Below are 23,219 nucleotides of genomic sequence, written 5' to 3'. Positions count from 1 at the left end.
GAGAGTTGGAATAATGGATTTAATTTTCCTGTTGCTGTAGTAGCACACTTCATGCTTGAATGCTGTAAACCATAGTTAATCCACATTACAAAGGGCTGGGTAATGATTAATGAGCGGTGCTTGTTGTAAATTATACTTATACAAAACATGGTACCACGGTCATCCTAACTGAAAAAGATGCCTTCAAGAAGACAAGAAGTATCGACGCTCAAATGACATCGACCGGACTGACTATTGTTAGTCACAGGTAGTATACAAGTGGTATCACTGGAGGATTTTGTGGTTGGCACGGCCACTATTTTCTGAATCGGACACGGCTGGGTTAGTGTACACTGACTGCACAGTCATGTTACGCACTCTGGCAGTTCATATTCATCTGAAACATGCCAACCTTACCGCATCCGTCATCTCTTCAGAAGGATTCATACCGGCAGCTTTCATCCGGTGCATGACTCTCGCGGCCTCCCTGTACCCTCCGCCGCGAGCATACGCCATGGCCATGGCGTTCCAGCACACTGCGTCAGGCTTGCCACTGACCGCCTCGAACGCCCTGGCGGCATCCGCCAGCCGCCCTTGCTTCGCGTACATGTGCACCAACCCAGAGCCGACGAACTGGTTCGTGTCCACCCCGCGCTTGATGGCGTCGGTGTGCACCTGCCGCCCGCAGCACCCTTGGCGGTTCTCTGACTCTGCAAGCACGGCGAGGATGCTCGACAGGGAGAAGCTGCTCCTGGGAACGCCAGCGGGCACCATGTCCCTGAAGACGTCGATGGCCTCGTCCAGGAGGCCGTCCCGGTGGTAGGCCGTGATCAAGCTCGTCCACGCCGCCTCCGGAACGGGTTCCTGGCAGTGGTGCCGCATCATCATCGCAAGCACCTGCCGAGCTCTTTTGTGAAGGCCGCCGCTCTCACAGTAGAGCTGTACCAGTGAGCTGCCGATGTCGCCACACACTCTGCCTTTCTTGACGACAAGCGCCTGTACCTGCTCACCAAGACGTAGTTCGCCCGCGCGAGTGCATGACCGCAGCACGGCCACAATGGCATGGGCCAAGCTGTCGTCGGTGAGGTCCCGTGCTTCGTGACACATGTGTGCGAACAGGCGCATTGCGTCGTGGTGGAAGCACCTGTCTGAGTAGGCCGAGACCATGGTCGCCCACGCCAAGCCGTTCCTGCTCGGCATTTCGTCGAACACCCGGCGGGCGTCCCCGATGTCCCCACACGCAGCGTAGGAGAGCAGCACCCGGTTGGCGAGCGGCGGCGGGAGGTCACCGGCGGGGGCGCAAAGAGACGCGACGTGCGCGTGCACCGCGGCGACCTCCGCGGCGTCGGCGCAGTCCCTGAGGAGCGAGACGTAGACCTCCTCGTCGGGCGGGAGGCCGAGCGCGTCCATCAGGCGGAGCACGTCGCCGGCGCCCGACGAGGACGGAGGCGCGGACGCGGCTTCCTGCGGTGTTTTCTTGGCGAAATCCTTGTCGCCGGCGCTGTCGGTGGCGGTGGTCGTGGTGACGGGGAGCTTCGGGCGCGGGAGGAGCGGCGGCGGTTTGGCCGGTTTGTTTAGGTCCGGCAACGGTGCCTTGCTGGTGGAAACGGCCCGAGAGGTGGCGTTCGCGGAGAGCTGCCGGCGGCGGCGTGAGAGGTGGGGAGGCGCGGTGGCGCAGAACGGCTTGGCGTGGGAGCAGCGCGCCATGGCTGCAATGTTGGCTGAAGCGATGAGCCGAAAGCTTAGTCTGTCCAAGAGAGAGGAGGAGGATTTTTGGAAGCTGGACCTGCTTGTTAGATGGGCCTGGCGCCGTATCGATCCCGGCCCAAATTTAGGAACTGCTCTTCTTCTTTTTTTGTGGGACAGACCTCCCTGATGGGCTCACTTGTACTGTTTCTACCCAAGGGACGGGGAAAAAAAGAGGAAAACGCCAAGCACATTCAACTCTGCAACGATCCCACTCATCTCATTTACGCTACCCAACGTGCGCAAATTTAACTCACTTCTACCGTTCCAAACTAACCATCGTTTTATGTATAGGATCTGATCGAAGAGCACCAGAAGAACCAAGCTGGATTTCGCCATGGCCTCCCTCCAAGCTCTCTTCTGCGCCGCCGCGCTCCTCCTGCTCGTCCCGCACGCGTGCGTGGCCTCCGCCACGCTGGTTCAGGACCAGTGCGAGCGCTACGCCGCCGGCGACCGGAGCAGCTACGACTACTGCGTCTGGAAGCTGGGGCGCGACGGGGGCAGCGCCAGCGCCGACGCGCGCGGCCTCGCCGCCATCGCGGCGCGGATGGCGAGGGCGTCGGCCAAGGCCACGGGGGACAGGCTCGCCGGGATGCGCGCGAACGAGACGGTCCCCGCGCGGCGGGACTGCCTGGCCGCCTGCGCCGCCGAGTACGCGGCCGCCGTGCGCCGGCTCGGGCGCGCCGCGAGGGGCGCGGCCCGGGGCGGCGGCGCAGGCCTGCAGCGGGCGCAGACGCTGCTCGCGGAGGCGGCGGGCACCCCCGCGCGCTGCGACGGCGCGTTCGCGGCCGCCGGGCAGCACTCGCCGCTGGCCGGCGCGGACCGCGGGCTCGACGACGAGATCGAGCTTGCCCTGTCCCTCTTGCCCTCGACGCCGCCGGTTAGGCCGTGAACGATGCCGCACATGCGCGTCGCGTTGAGCAATAATAGATCTTTGACATGGCGCGCGCATTCGTTGCTAATGTTCTTGAACGTGCATGGAGAGAGAGAGCAAACTGAGCACAATCAAGTTCGATCCACCCGTATAAACTAAACAAAAGGAGAGATCCATGTCATGCCCTCTAATAAATTGGAACATGGAACTGCATGTCTGTATTTACCTAGACACATAAATCTACAAGGGCAACTCATATGCATGAACACGTAATCGAGTTAGTAAATCGACCAACGCTAGTTTCGTTGAACTGCAAAGGCTCCATAGAAGACGATGCTGGCAAGAAGAAGGGCTAGTAACAATGAGGTGGAAGACGACGAGACCTGCAGCCTGGTTGCTCCTGCACGGGCAGGAGCGAAAAGATCCATGTTCGAATGAGAAATCAGCACATCACATCAAATTCTTTTTGCAGAACCAGATCAATCTGTTAGTAGCTCACCTGACGACGATGGCGGCGGCACCGCGGCAGTGGTAAAGGTAAACTCAGGTGTCAGCGGCGGGAGCGGCTTGCCTGCGAGATCGAGAACAAGCAAAGCAAGAACGATCACGATCAATCAAATTAAAGTTCACCTGAAGAACGAAATTTTCAGGGATTAGTGAAGAACGAACCCGAGCAGTTGCGGGTGATGGCGACGAGGACGGAGGCGTCGCCGAGGCACTCGGCGGTGACGTTGACCATGGCGCGGGCGCCATCGAACTCGGGCCCGATGAGCCTGGCGGCGTCGCCGCGCATGACGTGCATGAGGCAGCACGGCTGCCGCGCCACCGTGGTCCTCACCTGCACGCAGCACGGCACCGGGATCTCGTCCGCCCGGTGCTCGATGAAGTCCAGGCACGACAGCAGCCGCTGCAGCGACGGCACGCACGTCGTCGCCTGGTCGTCGGCCGCCGCCCCCACCGCCGCGACGGCGAGGAAGGTGACGGCGAGGAGGGCGCAGGCCGCGAAGCTCGGTCCGGACCGCCGCCGCGGCGCCGCCATGCCGTCGCGTGGTGCGGGACGTGCGCGCATGGAAGGGTTTGGTTTTCGTTGCATGTAATGGCCGGCCGGTTTGATATGTAGAGGCCGTGGACGCTGACGTGGGCACGGGGGCTGCCTTGCTGGCAGCGTACGGGCTGCACCCAGGCTCTGTCCCAGAAGTGCCTTTTTTTTTCGGATGGACACTACGATGGACAAATTTTTGCCATGGATTTTTTTCTTCACAAGATTAATTTTTCTATGATAATTTTTATTTTTCTAGAGTATACATGCATCCAGATTTCAGGTTGGGGTACATGGTAAAGGTGTGGCATAAAGCAGAAACTCCAAGAACTGTTAATGCACATACTTCCATGTAAGATGCTGGATGCATCCTTGGTGTACTTTTTTTTTTTTTTGAAAGAAGCAAGCATCCTTGGTGTCGAAGAAACGATTCAAGCAAGCAACTCTCACACACCTCAAGGAATGAAGACAAAAGACATCTGGCATGACTCACCAGCACTCCTGTCTCATGAGAAACATGCAGAAGATGAGCATGCATCCAGTAAGGCAGTAACAACATCAGAGCACAACTGTGGCTGCCACTCTGCCTACAGCACCAGCACAGCAGTAAACGTGCGTGTTGCTCTAGAAGCTTCCTATTTGTCTGCTGCTATAAGAAGGGGTTACTCTTGATAGTTCCATCTGTCCCTTCAGCATCCACCATAGTAGTCTTCCTCCTCTATCCCTCCACAAGCAACAATGGATCTTTCCCCAAAGCTTCTCGCTGTCATCTTCCTCCTCTTCCTCCTGGGTTCCAATGGTATGTCTAATCCTTGAGGACTTGAGATTTTGGAATAATTCTGCACATCTAGCAGTACAATTCTTGCAAGATCTTCATAGTTCCACGTAGGAGACAGGCCGGGCTTGAACCCATCAGATAGCAGGGCTTGCATCCATGTAGTCATTCATCCAAGATCATCGCTCACACGCATGCTGTTGATGATTGGGTTGTTTGTGTGTGCAGAGATGCATCAGGGCCCGGTGCGCGTGGCCGTGGCGAGGGAGTGCCAGTCGCCAAGCCACCGGTACAAGGGTCCCTGCGCGCGCGACGCGAACTGCGCGAGCGTCTGCCAGACCGAAGGTTTCAGCGGCGGCAAGTGCGTAGGCTTCCGTGCCCGCTGCTTCTGCGTGAAGGCTTGCTAGGCTAGCTGATGATGCCTGGCGTCCTGCGTACATGTGCTGATAAGAATAAAACATGTATGCATCAGTCATGGCTCCACCCGTTGAGAGGGGGTGCTGTTGTTGCGCCCAGCCTGCCTTTTTTCTAAAAATATATATATAATTGGCAGTTTTCCTATCTTGTTCGTTTTTAAAAATACCATAAAAGCAGATGAATAAAATAAACATATGTAAGTAGCCCATGCGGTTTCTCCGACTTATTTTATTTTTCTTTGCTATTTTTTTTGTAGAAGTGGAAAATTGCAAACGGCTAGAACCATTCGGACACCTGGGCTGGCCCATGGTATCCAGCAAACAACATTTGAATTGTAAGCTAAACCTGGGCTGTTCCCGAAGCCCATAGTAAGAAATGAAGAAAAATGACCCATTCACCATGTTGGGGCCAACGACAAGTATGTACGATGTTTTCTGTTTCCACTGGCCTAAATAGCCCACCAACCTTTTGGAAAGTCCATTCTGCTTCCACTGGCCCAAATAGCCCACCAACCTTTTGGAAAGTCCATGGCATAACCACGCTGTTGTGCGAGTTGCTAGATGGTGAGACTGACACAGATGAGATGTGTAAACTGAAACCTTGTCCTTTTGGTGTTGCTAAAGACTGGTGAGAAAGCTCTAATTAAACAAGCCTAAAAAATCTCGATACAATTATAAGAAAGTTAAGTATAACCATCCTTGAACATTGCATTGCTCTCGGTGCTATATATTTCTTTTTCTTTCTAACAGCTTTCAGTGATACTTTCTCCGAAATTATAGGTCGTTTTGGCTTTTCTTTGATACATAGTTTTTTTATCAAACATAACATGTATTTAGATGCATAATAAAATCTATATACTTAGAAGTTCAAAACGATCCAATTTCAAACAGAAAGAAGAAATATCCATTGGATTAGTAGCAGGGCAGATGATGAACTGATGAGGTTGATGGTATCACACACGTAGGCGGGGGCCTATGGAGTGCTACCGCCTCCTGGCCTCTCGCCCTTGTCACGTCTTCCTCTTCCCTCAACAAAGCTAGGCCTGACATTATTATCCGCAGCATGATTTGGACGCCACCAACCACTCTCGCTGTGCCCCCACGACACGTGGTACGTGCTCGATCGGCTTCCTCTCGTGCATGAATCCGATCACCAACCGGGAACCGAAGATGCTTTGACGGATGGCGTACGTGTCAGCATGAGCCAGCAGCACATGGTTCCCTTATCTTGTTATCCTTTGGCAAGTGATCTGATAGGCTTAAGGGTGTGTAGGACACCAGCGTATGCACGCATCAGCACGGAGAGCGAGGATAGGAGATGCACGCTGTACGAGGCTTATCCTGCCGGGAGGAATGTTGCAAGTTGTAACACACCGTCCATGGTCTTAGATGAAGTAAATCCAATGCTAGATCGTAGTCTCGATCCATAGTGAAATTCTTCCTTTAGAAAGTCAACAATGAAATTCAAGTTATTTTGGATTAGACCCTAGCAAAAATCGTGCCAAAAAATCCGAAAAGTTTTAGGTCCAAAAATATGCTGAAGCATGTACATGATGAAACATCGTCCCGATTCCCAAACCTCTTTAGTGCCGATTATGAAATCGAGACTATAAATCTGGGACTAAAAATCCAAATTATTAGTCCCGTTTTCCACATCCAGAACTAAAGATCCGTGGAAAGATAAAAAATTTACTCCATGCCTAGACTTGAACCCCTTGCCTCACGCACAGCTTCTTTACCACCCTACCTACACAACACATGTGATTTTAAATAGAATACCTTCCTTTTAAACTAACCCGTGAAGGACCCTGTAGGCCGGGTTGGAGCCACCAACCGGGACTAAAGGGTTATCGTTTTAATCTCGGTTGGTGTTATAATTTGGGACTTAAATATTTTGGACTTTTAGTCTTGGTTGGAGTTACCAACCGAGATTAAATGGTGACTTTTAGTTCCGGTTGGTGACTCCAAAGTCCAACCAGGACCAAAACTCCCTGCCGCTTCTTAGCCGTTGGATCCGGAACTAAAATTTATTAGTTCCAGACTAAAACTAACCAGGACAAATGATAAAGTAGCGAGACCAAGCCATGCACCATTTTTACGTGGAAAAATAAATTAAGTAAATAGTTGGAGCGGGCCTTTTCAACATGCTCGATTCTATTGTAGCCGCGGGCCGGGCTTAGCCTACCGAACTCGAACCGGACTAAATTTGCTCAAGTCTATTTTGGATTAACGTACGAAAAGTATCTTTTGAGAAAAAGTTGAAATGTTGACTAATTATGCATTTTGGATTCCTAGTAAACACGTGTAATTGGATGAGCTAAGGGCATCCACTAGCTCTCTTTAGTCTTTAGCCAATCAAATTATAATGCTACTAGTATTGTAAAAGTTGGGATCCATGGATTATAGGAGGTTGTACTTTTGGCCTTCTACTAGTTGGGTAGTTGGGTTCCCTAGATTATTATGTGATTATGAGAATCTAGGTGGCTAATTTCTACCATAAATCTGACCGTTGCGTTTGTACAATCTAGTTTTTTTACCTAAATTTTGATCCAAACACAGTGTAAGTTTAGCGTTTATAGATAGATGACGTCTCTCTCCGCAGAATGAGGTGGAGAAGAGAACCACGAGAATACGAAGATGTGTGAATGAATGTGATCGAAGGGCGACAGCAACAACATAGCCGACGCCGGCGATGTACACAGTGCATGTTTTAGTAAGGAGGGCAGAGTGCTTAGCTCATACTCCCTCCGTCCTTAAAAGAATGCAACTCTCGTTTATTTTAAATATGATCAAATTTATATAAAACATTACTAATATTTATATCTATAGATAGATTTAGTATAAAAGTATATTACATAATTAATTTAATAATACTTATTTTGCAACATAAAGTTAACTGTTTTGTACCGATTTAGTTAAATATAAAATTATTTGATTTGTCGAGAAACCAGGGTAATATTCTTTTATGGATCGGTGCAGTACGCCGAAAACTTCTCATCCCAACCCAACCCAATCCAAAACGTTCTTCTTCAGTTCTTCCTACGGCAAAAGCAAAACGTGCACGAGCAAGCCACCCGCACATGGCCGCCCCTCCCCCTCTCACGGCCGCTAGCTGAGAGGGCCCACCAGCCGCGGTGTAGCAAGGTCCACTGGACTCGCGGCGCGTCGGTGGGGCGCCCATCCGACCCGGCTCCCGACCGACCCGCCAAACAGCCGCGGACAGGTCGGGCGACGGTCCCACTTGGCAGCGACCCTGGGTGGCGCGAAGCGGAGTCGCCGTCGGCTTCGGCTAATCCGGCACTCTCCCCCCGGGCCCACCCGCCTCCTTATTTAGACGAGCGGCGGGCGGGCGCGAGGTCGAGACGAGACGCCATCGTCGCGGGACAAGTCGACCGGGGAACCTCCGTCCGCGTCACCACCTTCCTCTCGCGCGCGCTCAGAAGTCGCCGGAGCCCTCCCCCCGCCGCCATGGAGGAGGCGCAGGGTACGCATCGCTTCCACCTCCCTCCCCTCTTGCTGGTAGCATGCTGGTGCACGACCCGCCGCTGCGGGTTCCGGTTCGATTCCGGCCCCCCCCTCCCCGAACCGGATTTAGGCTCTGTTATTGACCCTGTTCCGTTTCGGGCGAGAATGGAAGAGCGAAACTCTGGCCCGAAGCGACGGGGGCTCTTGCCTCTTGGCGTCGGATCCTTCCGGATCAGGTGCGCTCTGCCCCGGTTGTTCCGGGACAGGAATAGCCATCGGTTACTGGTTTCGCGCCGATCGGAGTACAACTTCAGTACTAGTCGTTTATAGCCTGAATCGTAACAAATCCTGTGAAATGCAGACACTGGTAGGATCAGGCCGCTGCTCCATGCTTCCTGGAGCGCTCAGCTCTGTTCTTTGTGTCCCGATTGTGCCTTTTCTTTTTATTAAAGGGAAAGGGGTCCCCAATTTGGTAGCTTTTCCTCATTTTCCCCCCTCACTGCTCACTGCAATCCGTCAACGCACGCATCGTTGCCTCAAGTTTACTGTTAAAAGGTTGGTGGATGCACAAGCATGTGTCAACCATCGCCCGTCGGTGTTGTGTTATTGAAGCCTCGAGTTGCAGATCCATGTGTCAAGCATATTCCTATGCTCTTGCTCCGTGGTTTCCTGTCGTGTGCCTTCGGAACTTCCATCAGTCTGCCTATTGTCTAAACTAGAATAACAAGATAGGCCTTAGCGGTTGGATTGGAGCCATGCTGTCAATCTTGTCTGTCATGCCCGCTCATCCCAAAGGCGTCCTGCCACCAAGGCTAATGCCAAAATACATATATGGGGTAGGTATCAACTACCAAGTGACAGGAAACAGTTCCTGAAAAAAAGTGATGTTTCGCTCCATATGTAAGATTCTTCACTGAGCTTACAGATAGAGTACCGTTAGGACGTTCTGGAATCTGACAGAAAGGTTGTTGGGTTTCGAAATGGAAAGTTATAGAATGCTCGACCTGGATGAGTTGAAGTCTGATGAAAGTGCTGAACTGGTGATCTCCTGTCTTGCAACTGTGCCATGGTTTTTGTTTCATCTAATCGTATTTGTCTGAATTATTGTGATGAGCTAAGTTAAAGATATTGTCTTTTGCTTCAAAAGAGAACCTTCGTCACCGTGCTGTTACCATTTTCTTGCCTGCCTCACTGATTTCTTTGTGGTAGCTAGGACACAAATTTTCAGGACAATGGAAGATATATGCTCAGTTTTTTGTGGTATCAGTTCTATGATCATTGTTAGCTGAAGGGTATACTGCATATGATCTAAATGTTCTTTTCTTTTTAATTATAGTTGTGCAGTCAAAGGATGGAACTATCTCGGTTGCTTCTGCATTTGCTGGTCATCAGGAAGGTGAGACCATACAGCACTGAATTTACATTTTTTTTATTTTTAAGTCACAGTCACATGTAACTGCACAACTTACTGCCAGAAGTCAAGCACTTAATTTGAGAAATAATCTAAACAATCGTAATGTTCAGTGTTTTGTTAATTTGATATATGTAAGGTCAGCAAAAAAACCCTAAACGTGGTTTTCACAACTTTTGCAGCTGTACAAGACAGGGACCACAAATTCTTGACAAAAGCAGTGGAAGAAGCCTATCGGGGAGTTGATTGCGGTGATGGAGGTCCGTTTGGTGCTGTTGTCGTCTGTAATGATGAAGTAGTAGTTAGCTGCCATAACATGGTTCTGAAGCACACTGATCCAACTGCTCATGCTGAAGTAACTGCAATAAGAGAGGTAAAATGCTTCAAGTTCAAGCCACTGTCCGAAGCTAACACATCTTTCTTGTGATCTTTAGTAGTTCATTCCCCTCTTTGCTATCTGTTTCACATAATCACTGCATATTCATGTTTCAGGCTTGCAAAAAGCTAGGGAAAATTGAGCTGTCTGACTGTGAAATTTATGCGTCCTGCGAGCCATGCCCAATGTGCTTTGGTGCAGTTCATCTCTCTCGGATCAAGGTTCATGCTCTCCTCTGCTGTTCTGATTGCTTAGCCTGGTGGACATAGCTGATACTTTTGTCTAACATTTCTATTCATTCTGCAACGCAGAGGCTAGTTTATGGAGCTAAGGCGGAGGCTGCCATTGCCATTGGATTCGATGACTTCATCGCAGATGCTCTGAGAGGCACTGGGTTCTACCAGAAGGCCAACATGGAGATCAAGAAGGCTGACGGCAATGGAGCGCTGATCGCTGAGCAGGTCTTCGAGAAGACCAAGGAGAAGTTCCAGATGTACTAATGTTTAGCAGAAAAACAAATCTCATATTTGTAAAACGCTCATTCAGAAGGAATAATAGAATGCCCAAATTTCCATTGCTTCAGAAAACTATCCGTCCAAATGTTTTACATTCCGAGGATATCCCAATCTCTTGTAAACTTTCAAGGCGGTTCTTTGCTGTCGCTTAATGTGCAGTTAATGGAATTCAGTTTCTGTCATTCTGAGGGTACCTTAGCGCGTTTCAAATTTAGTTTGAACTAGCATAGATTTCCATGTTTTCAGGGTGCCGTTACAGATTGAGAATGAAGTACCGCTTACAAGTACAGGTTTCTCTCATTGATGAACCTTGTTCAGCAGAAAGTTCTGACTGAACCCGGACTTCAGAAAATTCTTTAGGTGCAAATACCGCTGAGGCATATCAGGATATGTGGATATGTTTGAAAACAAAAGTGTGTGTTAACTGTGATCTTTGTATCAATACATCTTCACATGTTGTGCATGTATAGTTTTTTATACAGTCTATGGAGATCTGTATGCTTGCTGTGCACCTTCTCCACCTACTAACCACATGCATTCATGATTTTATATTTAACACGAGCACCACGCAGTATACAGCGATCCCAAACTTGTTTCCATCAGGAGATCTCCTCCCTTCGCCGTCGGCGCTGCACCGTCTCCACAGCGAGACAAGAAAGCAAAGCGCCCTCTTGTTTTCCCGCGCAAGCGTTGCTGGGAGACCCAGCTTCTTCTTCTAACCTGCTCCTGCCAGTGCCATCCATGGAGGCGCCCCAGGGTACGTCATGTATGTTTTCACTCACTTTCTTTCATTCATGGTGACGAACTATGTTCTTGACCCGATACGTTGGGTATTCAGGAGGTTCTGTTGGGATCGAACTGCAGTTTGATAGAACTTGGAATTTAGGAGTGACTGGAACAGCTTTGTTTTCTGCAATCGAGGACTGTTAAAAGAGTTTCTGACTTGGGATTTGGCTTGTCAGCAGCAGCTGGGCAGGGCGACAGGGACTACAAGTTCATCGCGAAAGCCGTCGACGAGGCCTACCGAGCCGTTGATGGCGGCGGCGGCGGCCCGTTCGGGGCGGTCATCGTCCGCGGCGACGAAGAGGTGGTCAGCTGCCACAACTTGGTCCTGAAGGACACCGATCCATCGGCACATGCTGAAGTAACCGCGATAAGAGAGGTGAAATTCTTCTAGATAGTTTTTTTCCTTTTTTGGAACCTTTCTTGATCCTGAGTTCACAATGTTGCTCGTCGTAGTTTCTCCCATGTTTGGCCTTTGCTTCACACGCTCTCGATCTTGTCGCGTCTCAGGCCTGCAAAAAACTAGGGAAAATCAACCTCTCCGACTGTGAGATCTACGCGTCCTGTGAGCCATGCCCAATGTGCTTCGGCTTAATCCGTCTATCCAAGATCAAGGTTCATACATCACTGCTGCCCCAATGCTTAACCTGAAAGATCATTTTTTCCTTTCTTTTTTTTTGACGAACTGCAAGAAGTATATTTGCGCACACAGAAAAAAAGAGAAAAAAGTAGCTGAAGATGATTGTTCACACTATGTTTGTCCGGCAAATGCAGAAGGTGGTATATGGAGCCAAGGCAGAGGTTGCCGCTGCCGCTGGGTTCAACGGCACCATCCCTGATGCTTTCGTAGAGTACTACAAGAAATCCGGCATAGAGGTCAGGCAGGCCGAGGGCGAGGCAGCCCGGATCGCTGAGGAGGTCTTTGAGAAGGCGTAGGAGAAATTCTGAATGAGGTGATGTGCCGGAGAAGACAACACAAGAAGAAGGTGGATCACGGATGGTTTGTGAAAGCTAAATGAGCAATGCCATGGTCATGTCCATGTTTCTGTTGTTTGTGCAGCCGGTACTTCAAACGTTTGTTCATTTGTAATCTATGTCTTGAGCTGTGACTTTGTAATAATGCCCCGAGCTTGCTATATGCATTGAACTATGCAACCAATGCAAAGACCATATATTTTTAAATTTTTTCCAAATAGTGGTCTGATGAAGTTTGAACTGTCGACGGCAAAGCCACCGGTGGTTTGGAGTCAGCCACGAGACAGCGACCCCAGCAACCTCGTGGGCTCGCGCCATCACCATCACATGTCAGTGCACCGTCGTTTCAGTTCTTCACCCGCGAGCCGAGCGTGGTGGCCACCCACCCTCTCTCCCCCAGCGGACACGTTGCCTCCGAACTCGAGCTCCGATCACCAAGCTCCTGCCGTCCATGGAGGTGCCCCAGGGTATGCGTTCCACATCTTTCCTTCCATTTCTTGTCTCGTGAGCTGAAGATTACTGTCTGTTACCGCCCCCAGTCTTCCCTGCCTGCACAATTTTGCTGTGCTCTTCAGAGTTCAGGCTGTGTTCACACGAGTTTCTGAGCCGAGAATTTTCTGATCAGCAGCTGGGCGGGAGGACAGGGACTACAAGCAGATGAAGCAGGCCGTCGACGAGGCTTACCGGGCAGCCGCGCGCGGCGACGGCGGCCCGTTCGGAGCAGTCATCCTCCGCGACGACGGCGCCGTGCTGGCCAGCCGCCACAACCTGGTCCGGAAGAACACAGATCCGTCGGCGCACGCTGAAGTGGCCGCGATCAGACAGGTAGCAGAAATGCGGAGCACGGTTGCGTTCTTCCACCTGTTCCCTCACACGGTTGCAGGCGTGCAGGAGGCTCGGAAGACTCGACCTCTCAGGCTGCTAGATCTACGCGTCGTGCGAGCCGTGCCCGATGTGCTTCGCCTTGATTCGCACAGCCAAGATCAAGGTTCGTACTACTCCGTACATGGCTGCTCATGCCATTGCATAACCGGAGAAAAAAGACTTTGTTTCCTTTCATTTTGACAAGGAACTGCAAGAAGTATCTTCTTCTACTTAAGAAAAAAAAAGGAGAATAGCTGAAGGTGATCGTTGACACTGTTGCTCGTCCTGCAATGCAGAAGGTGGTGTATGCCTGTATGGAGCCAAGGCGGAGGCTGCGGTCGCCGCCGGGTTCGACGCCTCCATCCCGGACGCTTTCGTGGAGTACTACCGGAAATCCGGCATTGAGGTCAGGCAGGTCGAGGGCGAGGCAGCCCGGATCGCCGAGCAGGTCTTTGAGAAGGCATGGGAAGCTCCGGGTGAGGCAATGAGACGCAGAAGGGGAGGTGGATGGTTTGAGAAGGCAAGAGGAATGGTGAAATCTTCACGGCTCTGTTGTCCGTGGGACTAGCAGCTCAAATGTATCAACAGTTGGATGGAATAAGTCATGTGGTTTTATGTTTCTCCAAATGTATCGCCTGCAGCGTGCACATCCGGACATCTTGATGAATCTTGTACTATCAATAGACAGAGACATGGTCTTTTATCGTTCCATTAATAAAACTTGTGTAGCGTAACTATCCATATTTGTACTAAGGGGCGGATTTAGGGGGGTGCAGGGGGGCTGGAGCCCCCCCTACTGCCCAAAATCTCCATTGCAAGTAAAGGAGGAAGATAAAAGAAAAAAGAGAAAAAAGAAGGAAAAGAGGTGGAGATGGAGGAGAAAAAAAGAAGCAAGCCTCTCCTAAATTTAATCCCTGCCTCCGCTACTGTTTGTACTATAAAAACATCTATATCCCTACTATGTCTCAATGACTGAAAAAGTAACGAGAATGGCAAAAAGGCAGTGGAGTGGAGCCATAGAGAGAATATATCTATATCCGGATAGTACGGATATCTATATTAATATAATGGTAAAAAAAGGTGTGTATAGTATTCAACAAAACTGTAATATGAATAGCATCTTTTTTCTTTGAGGCACGGATGATGTCAACAACGCACACATACTATCTTTTAATAACTATTCTCAATTACTACTTCAGCTAAGGCCATCAATGCACGTGTCATCACGTAGTTACTAAAACTGCCACGTCAGCTTGTCATTAGAATCAAACTATCCCCTCAATGCACAGTTTTATTGTACAATTTCATAGATAAGCTGTCACATTTAATCGTTGATCGGTGTTGTGATCAAATGTGTCATGTGATCAATAGAAGTTGATGAATGTGTGCAAATGAAATTTAGATCCTCTCAATGGAGTTTTATTTTAGTTTTATGGTTCTTGGTAACTGCATACAATAAGTTTCATCAGCATAAAACTCTATTCTTCTCTTTCTTTATAAATTGCTTGTCATGTCATCACTTTTGCCTATATGGCATGTGTTGCCGCAAAAATCGGACGGTGAATCTTGCGGAGCACGATACATTAAAACTCGGGAGCTCTACCTATCTCCAGTGCAAGTTCTGCAAATTAGATTCGGGCGTGCCAATCAATTTAACCTGTAATTGACATTACATCAGAAAAGAAATTTAATCAGTAAAATAATAGGGAACACGTCGGCTGAGATTCCGAAGAGTTCCAAGGAGCACATTGGCCGGGATGCCCGATAGGTATATCCATACATTGGCTACGAAACTGATCTCATGACGAAGCGGAATTAAGAATAAAAATCTCATAATTAAATAGACGTGTTAGATTAAACTAAACTTATCGTAATCATTAGTTGGATCAGACTTAACCGAGACAACGCTAACACCAGGATGACAAATTGAGCATAATTAACGGATCAAAATTTACGCTTATCATTAAGTCCAAAATTAGTCAGGAGAACCGATTGATACTATCGACTATCGCAATCATGCTTTCATTGTTTGATAAAAGGATCTAGCTGATAAGATTTGACCTAACGTCATTATTCAAGAATCGGACCTAACCGATACAGCTTGAGATAACAACAAAAGGAAAAACAAATTAGCCGATCAGATTACCCACAACGAAATCCAAGGTCACGGATAACCAGATAGTTTTAGTGAGAATCAATAAAAAAATCAGCTATGAAATTGCTGCATAAAAGGATTAGATAAAGTCGATAATTCGATGATTGCCACTAGGTAAATTGTGAAATCTAATTAAGAATTAGTAAGAGATCAAATGATGCAGTCTTACAAGAATTTGATAAATATCGATAACTTGGTAGATTAAATTAGGCGAAACTACAGCGATGCGCCGGTAGCTGAAGTCTGGAGAATCTGATAAACACGAACTTGCCGAAGATCGATCCGATGCAGCCATACTTATTGAAGAATTCGTCGAGGAAAAGTACTCTATTCTTACTTCTAGGGTTTTTGGCAAAGTGCCGAAAAAAATTGTATTGATCGATGATTGTTCGTAGAAGCTCTAATTAATGTATCTATTTACATTCTAAGACTAAGACTCCTGATCGATTATGACCTGTTACAAACTTAACTTAAAAACAAAAAACTACTATCTATATAGTGTAAAGATCTTTTCAAAAGGAAACAGAATTCCGCAGAATCTTCTGCTGATATCATCTCTTGGTGCGATCCGAACTTCCTTAGCCGCTCGTTGACCGAGTCCATGTTGCTTCCATCTGGAACCATGTCCGGAACCATGTCTGTGACCATTTTCTTCTGACGGCTTTGACTTATACATTCAAACGGCTCTCTTTAAAACTCTATCGGCTTCATTTTCTTATGCAAAATTTTAACCTCAATAACATGTCATTTAATAAGAATGTAACTTATATAACATTTGCTTTAAGAATGATCAAATAAAATAGTATACTTTAGCTACCTGCCGTGTGTCCACTGTCCAATAGACTTGATTAAAAATTGCCTAATGGAATCGGCCCTAATTCCGCTGCTTTACATGCTTTGACCAACGCTAACCGTCTGACCGAGACGCGACATTCCTCTCTCAATTCCATTCCGGTCCCGCTCCCCGACGCCACTGCGCCATGATTGACGCTGCTTCCACCTCCCAATCTTCCATAGCCTAATCCTGCTGCCGCTGTCCGGGCGCCGCCGCCTCGCTCCGAGCTGTCCCTCCAGGGCTCGAGGGGCTCGCCGCCGGAGGAGTGTCGCTTCTTGCTCTGCGCTGTCCCCTCCGGTGAGTGAAGACGCCGCTGCTCCTCGCCAGTTCCTCCGCTCTTGATTCCCGCCCTAGATTCACTTGACGAGCTTTTCGTTGGGTGTTGTGGTGTTAATAGCAGGTTTGGCGTACTCAGGGGGCTCCATCGCTGACGGCGCGGCTGTCTTGATGGGGATTTGTTAACCGGTGGAGAGTGTTCAGCCCGAGCAGGAAGATGAGCAGATCCGCGAGCGTAAGGGGACAGTGGTTTCCTTTCCGATATCTGAATTGCGTTGCGGTAGTAGGTGTTTGCATTTCCTTTCTTCGCGTGATAATTTCTCAGCTCCTTTGCTGGGCTTACCGAGTCCCATGAAGGATTTAGTGAAATCATTGCTACTTGGGCGGAGTTAGTTATGGTGGTAGATTTGGGGGCAAGAGAATCAAATGAGCAAGTAACCCAAAGCAGACCTTGGCAGTTGCTTGAATTTTGAAACCGTGGGTTTGGGCAATGTGCTGAGAGCCTGAGGCATACTTTTTCTGTAGGCAGAAGTGGGATACTACATTGCTAGTTGTGTCTATTACGCCAGGCCCACACTTGCTATGTTGTTCATGTCCGAAGTCTCTCAACTTGGAAAACAAAAACAACATCAACTGGTTACAATTGAACCTTGAACGATTCAGAGATAACCACTTAGTTGTCATTCTTCTTTTGCTCTTTTTTTCCTGTATATGTGACTTTTGAACTAATAAAAACAAAACAAGATTGACCCAAACGTGTATCTGTTTGTGGATTGTTTTGTTTTGCATTGTTGCTTTGTTCCTGCAAAAACGCTTTTACTGATTGTTAGCAATGGATGACTTTTCTGTATTATCTGATTATGACGTTGTCTCTTGCAATTTTTCGCAGACATTTCAAGTCCTTCTGGTTTTTGTGACGATCATTGCTCAGACACAATGGGCTAGTGTATCAGGCATGTACTGCAATGACTTGACACCAAGCGTTGAAAGACCCCACAGTGCCTCAATAACCGATTTTGGTGCTGTTGGTGATGGCACAACTCTTAACACGAAAGCATTTCAGAATGCACTCTTCTACCTCAACTCATTTGCAAACAAGGGTGGGGCGCAGCTGTTTGTGCCTGCTGGAAGGTGGTTGACCGGGAGTTTTAGTCTAATCAGCCATCTCACACTGTCACTGGACAAGGACGCAGTAATTCTTGGATCACCAGTAAGATGATTTAACAAATGGTTTGTAGACAATAATTTGCCCACTTTATTTTCTGTTTTGCGTCACCTGTGGCTGTAATTTTAAATCTGTGGTTCTCATGCTGTTCTCACCTTGTGGAAAAAAAAGAATGACCTGTGCATCTTAACAATAATAAATAATAATGATCATATGGTAACTGTAATTAAATCTCAGTTTTTTGATAAGTAAATTTTTGTGAACCAACAGCGCAGCCATTTTATTATGGTGTCATTATGGTATGTCCGCAGGACTCATCTGACTGGCCAGTTATTGATGCTCTTCCATCCTATGGACGTGGTAGAGAACTCCCTGGTAAAAGACATCAAAGTTTGATATTTGGGTCCAATCTTACGGATGTGATAATAACTGGTAAGTATTGTAGTTGCATCCTGCACTTCATTTGGCTAGCCTTTTAATCTTCTGGTACATGACAAGGTATCGATCATGCTCCTTTCAGGTGCTAACGGTACAATTGATGGCCAAGGTGCAATTTGGTGGGACTGGTTTCACAACCACACTTTGAATTATACTAGACCACCCCTTGTTGAACTGATGTACTCTAACAGAGTTGTTATTTCCAATCTAACCTTTACAAATTCGCCATTTTGGAATATCCATCCTGTATACTGCAGGTTCCTTTCTAACATTCCTCTTGTCATTTATTTCTGAAACACCATCAATGGCATGGTGAATTTATCATGTCGAATGTTTTTGCCCAATTAACAGCCAAGTGCTCGTCCAGCATCTCACGATCCTAGCACCTATCAGTTCACCAAACACTGATGGCATTGATCCAGGTATGCTTTTTTCTTTGGTGCAACTTCGCGATGCTAGATTGCCTGAATTCTTTCTTTAGATTCATAGTTGTTTTAGTTTAGGCCCTGTTTTCAACATTTGGCAGTTGGCCCTGTGCTTACTAAAAGAATCATCATGCAAAATTTTTGGACCTTGTTCTTGCTTTAACAAAACAATAAATCTGAACTAACACAAAACATAAGTAACTATCTGAAATATAGAGTACATGCTGTATTCGCTGTACTCAGGATATTCATCAGATATGTGCTTCAAGTGTAGCTTTGATTCTTGCTTCAGATGTATGATCCCTAACTAAATGAACGACCATGGTTATTACACAAATTTGAAAAACTTGAAATGTTGTCTCTTGATATATGACACCAGTGTTTTCCTGTATGATTCTGTCGACATCGTGAACTCCTGAACTGTGTGTTTCTCCAATATCTTTTTTTGTTTCTTGTCCGTCACCATCTCTGGTACTAAATTACTAATGCAACATGAAACCCATCCAGACTCATCTACAAACGTCTGCATTGAAGATTGTTACATCAGAAATGGCGATGACATTGTCGTCATCAAGAGTGGGTGGGATGAATATGGCATTTCTTTTGCTCATCCTAGCTCCAACATTAGCATCCGCAACATCACAGGACAGACAAGGAACAGCGCTGGAATCGCTTTTGGTAGTGAGATGTCAGGTGGCATATCAGATGTTCGAGTAGAGGGCATCCGCATAGTCAACTCAGTGCATGGGATCAGAATCAAGACAGCCCCAGGGCGCGGAGGATATGTGAAAAACGTGTATGTAGCTGATGTGAGCTTGGACAACGTTTCCATAGCCATCAGGATCACTGGAAACTACGGTGAACATCCTGATGAGAACTACAACAAGAATGCACTCCCCACCATAAGCAACATAACTATCAAGAATATTGTGGGTGTCAATATAGGTGATGCGGGAATGTTGCAAGGCATCTCAGGGGATAACTTCAGCAATATTTGCTTATCAAATGTTTCCCTTAGTGTCAGATCCACGAATCCATGGAATTGTTCACTCATCGAAGGGTATTCGAACTCTGTGTCACCTGAGATATGTGAGCAACTGAGAACCAGTCCTGGGCCTGGACAAGTATGCTATGATGGCAATAGCTATCCAGCAGCAGCAGCACAACCCCAGTCGCCACAGAAGTCAAGTGCTAGCCGATTGGTAAATCCTTTCTTTTGCATAAGTTGGTTTCTCTGTAGGTAACCATTGAGTATACCTACTTGATGCATTTGTTTACTTTTTTCCCTGGCAGTTTGGTAATTGTACTTTATGGATCAGTGTCTTGTACTCACGTTATTCCAAAACCTTCTTGTTGGGGAATGTAGATACTGATTATTACTGGAAATGAAATAAATATGTTTGGCTTGACAAACAAAGAAAGCAATTAGTATCATTAGTTCCTGTTCAAGCGTGTCCAATGCTGGCCTAGATTTTCCTTGTAGTATACGGGCGCTGACCTTGAATTTATCTACCATCTGTCTTGGTATCTCCATCCAAACAAACCTGCAGGCTTGGATAAATAAATCTTTTGAGGCCGGCTTAGATAGAGAATTTGGTTAGGCAAAAATGCACTAAACACCATGCAAAAATTTATTTGCAGCTGAACTTTTTTCGTTGCAGCAAATGAAGTAGCTTCAGGGGCTGCTGCGCAACTTCATCACCCCCAATCCTCCTGCCGAGCCTGCCTACATGGGGCAGCGTCTTGCAGTGGAGTCTACCAGCGAGGATCAGCTTGTTCAGAGACCAGCCACAGCCGACGTTGATTCCCCGTGGAGTAGCTATGGCAGCTCAATCCGCAGCATCTCCTTCCCCCAAGGAGTTGGCTGGTCAGCTTGGCTTCGCCGGTCTGGTGGCACAACCCCCGGCAGCTCCTTGCCGAGTTCGTGCACTGATGGGTCCCGCCCAAGCTCCTCCGCCTCCTCTTGGGGCTCGGGCGCTGCAGGATTCAATGCTATCAAGGCCAACGAGCTCAGGTCGATTGCGCGTCGGATGGTCCACGACGGGCATCTGCAGGCGCTGTCAAGAGCATTTGCGCGCAGCGGAAATGGTGTTGTTCGGAGGTGGTTCACCGAGCTGGACGTGGATTGGGTTCTGACGATGACAGAAGACATGCCATGGTGGGCGGAACGGACGGTGGTCCATGACCGTGCACGGAGGTGGATCCGTGCGTTCACCACCATGGCACACGCCTTCCTTGCTCTGAGTTCTGATCTCACGCACGCGGTGGACGGGGCCAGTGTGCAGAAGCAGCTGTTAGGCGAATTCGCCTCGGCCAGCATCTCCAAGATGATGCTCTTTGTTGAGGCGGTAATTGCTAACGTCGACTGGACGCCGGAGAACCTCCCGGCGGCGCTCGACGTGTACGCCTGCATCTCAGACGCGACAGCATCCTCTCATGATCAGGCAAGCTCCACAGCGCAGCAGATCGTCCTGTCCATGTACGGCGGCGCCGCTGATCATGCCGGCCTGGTCACTAGCAGGAGGCTGAGGCTGGCCGCCGCCCTGTCCATGTACGGCGGCGCCGCTGATCATGCTGATCATGCCGGCCTGGTCACTAGCAGGAGGCGGAGGCTGGCCGCCGCCATCCACCGGGCGATAAGAAGCCTCTCGGTGGACTACTACGGTGATGGTGGCTCCTGCAGAGCTCCACAGGGGAGCGAGGTCCACGCCGTGACGCGGTACACCATGGATTTTGTCCGGCTGCTCTGGAGGAACGCGGGTCTGGCCAGCTCCGTGCTGGATGATGACGGCGGTGGCAGCGTGGTGTCGGTGGCGAGCGACGTGATGCGGCGCTGGGAGTTCTCCCTGGCGTCGGCATCCATGTTGCTCCCCGACGCCGCCCTCCGGTGCGTGTTCTTGCTCAACAACTACGACGCCATGGCCGAGGCGTTCCCGGACTCCGGGCTCCAAGACGAGATCGGCCGGTGCGTGGAACGTTACCTCGACGCGGCCTGGGCGCCCGCACTGTCCTGCTTGCACGGTGCCGCGGCGTGGCACTCGCCGCCGTCGGCCAAGCTGGCCGATTTCGCGGCGCGGTTCCGGCGAACCTACGACGCTCAGAAGCTGTGGCGAGTCCCGAGCCCGGCCCTCAGGGGCAGGCTGCGGAGAGCGGTCGCGGGCTTGGTCGTCTCAGCTTACGCCATGTACTTGGAGGAGCATCCTCTCAGGGACGAGGACAGGGCGAGCATCATGGCACCTGAGGAAATGGAAGAGATACTGAATGAGCTGTTTGAAGGCTGAGAAATAAAATTACGATGGACACCTGGAATGAAAGTTGTGCCTGTTTGCATCGTCATTAGTACATACATTGGATTTAGACCTATGGCTTCATCGATTCCTCAAGAATGCGTTGTGTCCGTACAATTTGCAGGTCCGATGCAGCACGCGCGCTGGAAGTGTGCGTGCGTGCTGTTTTGAGTGAGTTCGTTTATATATTGCACATGTATCTAGATCAAGAGGCTTAAAATGTGAAAAAGTATGTGTTCAAACTTACTGTCCCTAGAATCACTGACTGGGATACGGATAACTTGACCAGGTGCATTGCATAAACTTTTTTTCAGAGCCAGGACATTGTGGTTTTTCCCCTGTATAGCTCTATAATACTCTCTCCAGTCGTTTTGTCTTTTTTGATGCATTGGTTTTGCTGCGCATTTAGATATATATTATATCTAGCTAGGTGCATAACAAAATTCATGTATCTAGAAAAATCAAAACACTAATAATTTAGGACAGAATAAGTATATCCTTATGCAGAGTTCTTTATACGTCAGCAAAATCTACACACACAGACTCTCTCTCAATGCCATTAAACACTACAGCCTGCCTTTAGTGCCATTAATTTTGTTAATGCCATCACGTTTTGATCATATTGTCATTTTTACCCTAGAGAGTAGAGACCCACCTCCAAAAACCAACGGCCATCCAAACTCCTTCCCCAGTCGACGCTCGCAGTCGCGGCGCACTTTGTCCGCCGGCCCCGACTCGAACCCCGCGCCCTCGGCCCAGCGCAGGAGCAGAGGGAGCCATCAGTGGGGCTACAAGGCTCCCTCCAGGGTTCCGATCTGTTGCCACAGAGTTCAGGCTGTCCGCACTGGGGACGGTACCCCTCCCTCCAGTACACGAATAGCGCACCGGGATACTGGGAAGCGAACGGTAAAGAAGAGGAAACGGTACCAGGGCTCTCGCGCCCGTCGGCCCAACCACATCTTCCCTCGCGCCCTTCTGCCGCCGCCCCGTGCTCGCTCGGCCTCCCCGCAGCCCTGAGCTCGCCCGGCCTTCCCGACCTCTCATGCCTCGCGGCCGATCTGCTCGCCCGTCCGCCGCGGCGAGGCCATCCTGGAGAAGGCGGCCGTGCGCAGCCGTGGGCGCAAGCGGCGGCGGCGAGGTTCACCGGTTCAGGCAGCCACATCCGGGGAGAGCTCCACCGCGCGCTCTGGCCGGCGTCCTGCCCAACTCAAGTATGTCCACTGGTGTTCCTTTGCTCCGTCGGGCCGCACGCTCATGTATACCGTGGTTGACTAGTCCAATCGAAATCCAATCACAAGTAGGTGAAGGATGCAAGGTTAAAACTCACGGAGAGATGAAAGGAGCTTGCAGTTGCAATGCTGCCTTGCGCCCAGTGCTAGCTTCAACTACATGCGCCCAGTGCATCTTAGCGTTTCTTGTT

The 23,219-nt window shown here is 49.1% G+C and overlaps 7 protein-coding genes and 1 pseudogene across 17 annotated transcripts; 6 read left to right on the top strand and 2 right to left on the bottom strand.

Annotated features, from left to right (window-relative positions):
* Nucleotides 1-55: 55 nt before the first annotated feature.
* LOC112879905 (pentatricopeptide repeat-containing protein At2g46050, mitochondrial-like) lies at nt 56-1,707 on the bottom strand. The gene has a single exon (XM_025944336.1). It carries the CDS (start codon nt 1,684-1,686, stop codon nt 373-375), a length of 1,314 nt encoding a protein of 437 aa, XP_025800121.1. The 5' UTR covers nt 1,687-1,707; the 3' UTR covers nt 56-372.
* A 355-nt stretch (nt 1,708-2,062) lies between these two features.
* Nucleotides 2,063-2,617, top strand: LOC112880803 (pectinesterase inhibitor 8-like). The gene has a single exon (XM_025945552.1). It carries the CDS (start codon nt 2,063-2,065, stop codon nt 2,615-2,617), a length of 555 nt encoding a protein of 184 aa, XP_025801337.1.
* Nucleotides 2,618-2,895: 278 nt separating this feature from the next.
* Nucleotides 2,896-3,638, bottom strand: LOC112880802 (non-specific lipid-transfer protein C6-like). Its single transcript, XM_025945551.1, has 3 exons — nt 3,269-3,638; nt 3,099-3,170; nt 2,896-2,999 (listed from the first exon to the last, which is right to left on the bottom strand). The coding sequence occupies exons 1-3, from the start codon at nt 3,636-3,638 to the stop codon at nt 2,896-2,898; spliced, it is 546 nt and encodes a 181-aa protein (XP_025801336.1).
* Nucleotides 3,639-4,262: 624 nt separating this feature from the next.
* Nucleotides 4,263-4,958, top strand: LOC112879908 (defensin Ec-AMP-D1-like). The gene is made up of 2 exons (XM_025944339.1): nt 4,263-4,437; nt 4,642-4,958. Exons 1-2 carry the CDS (start codon nt 4,377-4,379, stop codon nt 4,818-4,820), a joined length of 240 nt encoding a protein of 79 aa, XP_025800124.1. The 5' UTR covers nt 4,263-4,376; the 3' UTR covers nt 4,821-4,958.
* Nucleotides 4,959-8,180: 3,222 nt separating this feature from the next.
* LOC112879907 (guanosine deaminase-like) lies at nt 8,181-10,766 on the top strand. The gene is made up of 5 exons (XM_025944338.1): nt 8,181-8,313; nt 9,631-9,690; nt 9,888-10,078; nt 10,198-10,302; nt 10,393-10,766. Exons 1-5 carry the CDS (start codon nt 8,298-8,300, stop codon nt 10,579-10,581), a joined length of 561 nt encoding a protein of 186 aa, XP_025800123.1. The 5' UTR covers nt 8,181-8,297; the 3' UTR covers nt 10,582-10,766.
* A 272-nt stretch (nt 10,767-11,038) lies between these two features.
* LOC112881912 lies at nt 11,039-12,327 on the top strand (annotated as a pseudogene).
* Nucleotide 12,328: 1 nt separating this feature from the next.
* LOC112881913 (guanosine deaminase-like) lies at nt 12,329-14,024 on the top strand. 3 transcript variants are annotated; one of them, XM_025946839.1, is made up of 4 exons: nt 12,329-12,821; nt 12,980-13,179; nt 13,246-13,342; nt 13,515-14,024. In XM_025946839.1, exons 1-4 carry the CDS (start codon nt 12,806-12,808, stop codon nt 13,784-13,786), a joined length of 585 nt encoding a protein of 194 aa, XP_025802624.1. In that variant the 5' UTR covers nt 12,329-12,805; the 3' UTR covers nt 13,787-14,024. The 3 variants fall into 3 exon arrangements, with proteins under 3 accessions (XP_025802624.1, XP_025802623.1, XP_025802622.1); XM_025946838.1 differs by having other exon boundaries at nt 12,983-13,342; XM_025946837.1 differs by having other exon boundaries at nt 12,980-13,342.
* A 2,265-nt stretch (nt 14,025-16,289) lies between these two features.
* LOC112881575 (probable polygalacturonase) lies at nt 16,290-22,110 on the top strand. 9 transcript variants are annotated; one of them, XM_025946341.1, is made up of 8 exons: nt 16,290-16,505; nt 16,606-16,767; nt 17,374-17,694; nt 17,961-18,081; nt 18,170-18,344; nt 18,439-18,509; nt 19,020-19,714; nt 20,174-20,326. In XM_025946341.1, exons 2-8 carry the CDS (start codon nt 16,702-16,704, stop codon nt 20,183-20,185), a joined length of 1,461 nt encoding a protein of 486 aa, XP_025802126.1. In that variant the 5' UTR covers nt 16,290-16,505; nt 16,606-16,701; the 3' UTR covers nt 20,186-20,326. The 9 variants fall into 9 exon arrangements, with proteins under 9 accessions (XP_025802126.1, XP_025802125.1, XP_025802122.1 ...); XM_025946340.1 differs by having other exon boundaries at nt 20,154-20,195; XM_025946337.1 differs by lacking the exon at nt 20,174-20,326 and having other exon boundaries at nt 16,291-16,505; nt 16,609-16,767; nt 19,020-19,954.
* The last annotated feature ends 1,109 nt before the right edge of the window (nt 22,111-23,219 follow it).

Source organism: Panicum hallii, chromosome 2 (genome assembly GCF_002211085.1).
Source record: "Panicum hallii strain FIL2 chromosome 2, PHallii_v3.1, whole genome shotgun sequence".
NCBI lineage: Eukaryota > Viridiplantae > Streptophyta > Magnoliopsida > Poales > Poaceae > Panicum > Panicum hallii.
Note: the sequence above shows the minus strand (reverse complement) of the source record. Positions and strands in the feature narration are given on the sequence as shown.

What these genes read in the sequence shown, in the direction of transcription:
- LOC112879908 (XM_025944339.1), top strand. Translation starts at nt 4,377, where the DNA reads ATGGATCTTTCCCCAAAGCTTCTCGCTGTCATCTTCCTCCTCTTCCTC. An exon ending in CTTCCTCCTGGGTTCCAATG is followed by an intron (nt 4,438 to 4,641) that starts GTATGTCTAATC and finishes TTGTGTGTGCAG; the next exon opens with AGATGCATCAGGGCCCGGTG.
- LOC112879907 (XM_025944338.1), top strand. An exon ending in ATTTGCTGGTCATCAGGAAG is followed by an intron (nt 9,691 to 9,887) that starts GTGAGACCATAC and finishes CAACTTTTGCAG; the next exon opens with CTGTACAAGACAGGGACCAC. An exon ending in AAGTAACTGCAATAAGAGAG is followed by an intron (nt 10,079 to 10,197) that starts GTAAAATGCTTC and finishes TTCATGTTTCAG; the next exon opens with GCTTGCAAAAAGCTAGGGAA.
- LOC112881913 (XM_025946837.1), top strand. An exon ending in TTCGCACAGCCAAGATCAAG is followed by an intron (nt 13,343 to 13,514) that starts GTTCGTACTACT and finishes CCTGCAATGCAG; the next exon opens with AAGGTGGTGTATGCCTGTAT.
- LOC112879905 (XM_025944336.1), bottom strand. Translation starts at nt 1,686, where the DNA reads ATGGCGCGCTGCTCCCACGCCAAGCCGTTCTGCGCCACCGCGCCTCCC.
- LOC112881575 (XM_025946334.1), top strand. Translation starts at nt 20,243, where the DNA reads ATGGGGCAGCGTCTTGCAGTGGAGTCTACCAGCGAGGATCAGCTTGTT.
- LOC112880802 (XM_025945551.1), bottom strand. Translation starts at nt 3,638, where the DNA reads ATGGCGGCGCCGCGGCGGCGGTCCGGACCGAGCTTCGCGGCCTGCGCC. An exon ending in CATCACCCGCAACTGCTCGG is followed by an intron (nt 3,171 to 3,268) that starts GTTCGTTCTTCA and finishes TCGATCTCGCAG; the next exon opens with GCAAGCCGCTCCCGCCGCTG. An exon ending in GCCGCCGCCATCGTCGTCAG is followed by an intron (nt 3,000 to 3,098) that starts GTGAGCTACTAA and finishes CTGCCCGTGCAG; the next exon opens with GAGCAACCAGGCTGCAGGTC.
- LOC112880803 (XM_025945552.1), top strand. Translation starts at nt 2,063, where the DNA reads ATGGCCTCCCTCCAAGCTCTCTTCTGCGCCGCCGCGCTCCTCCTGCTC.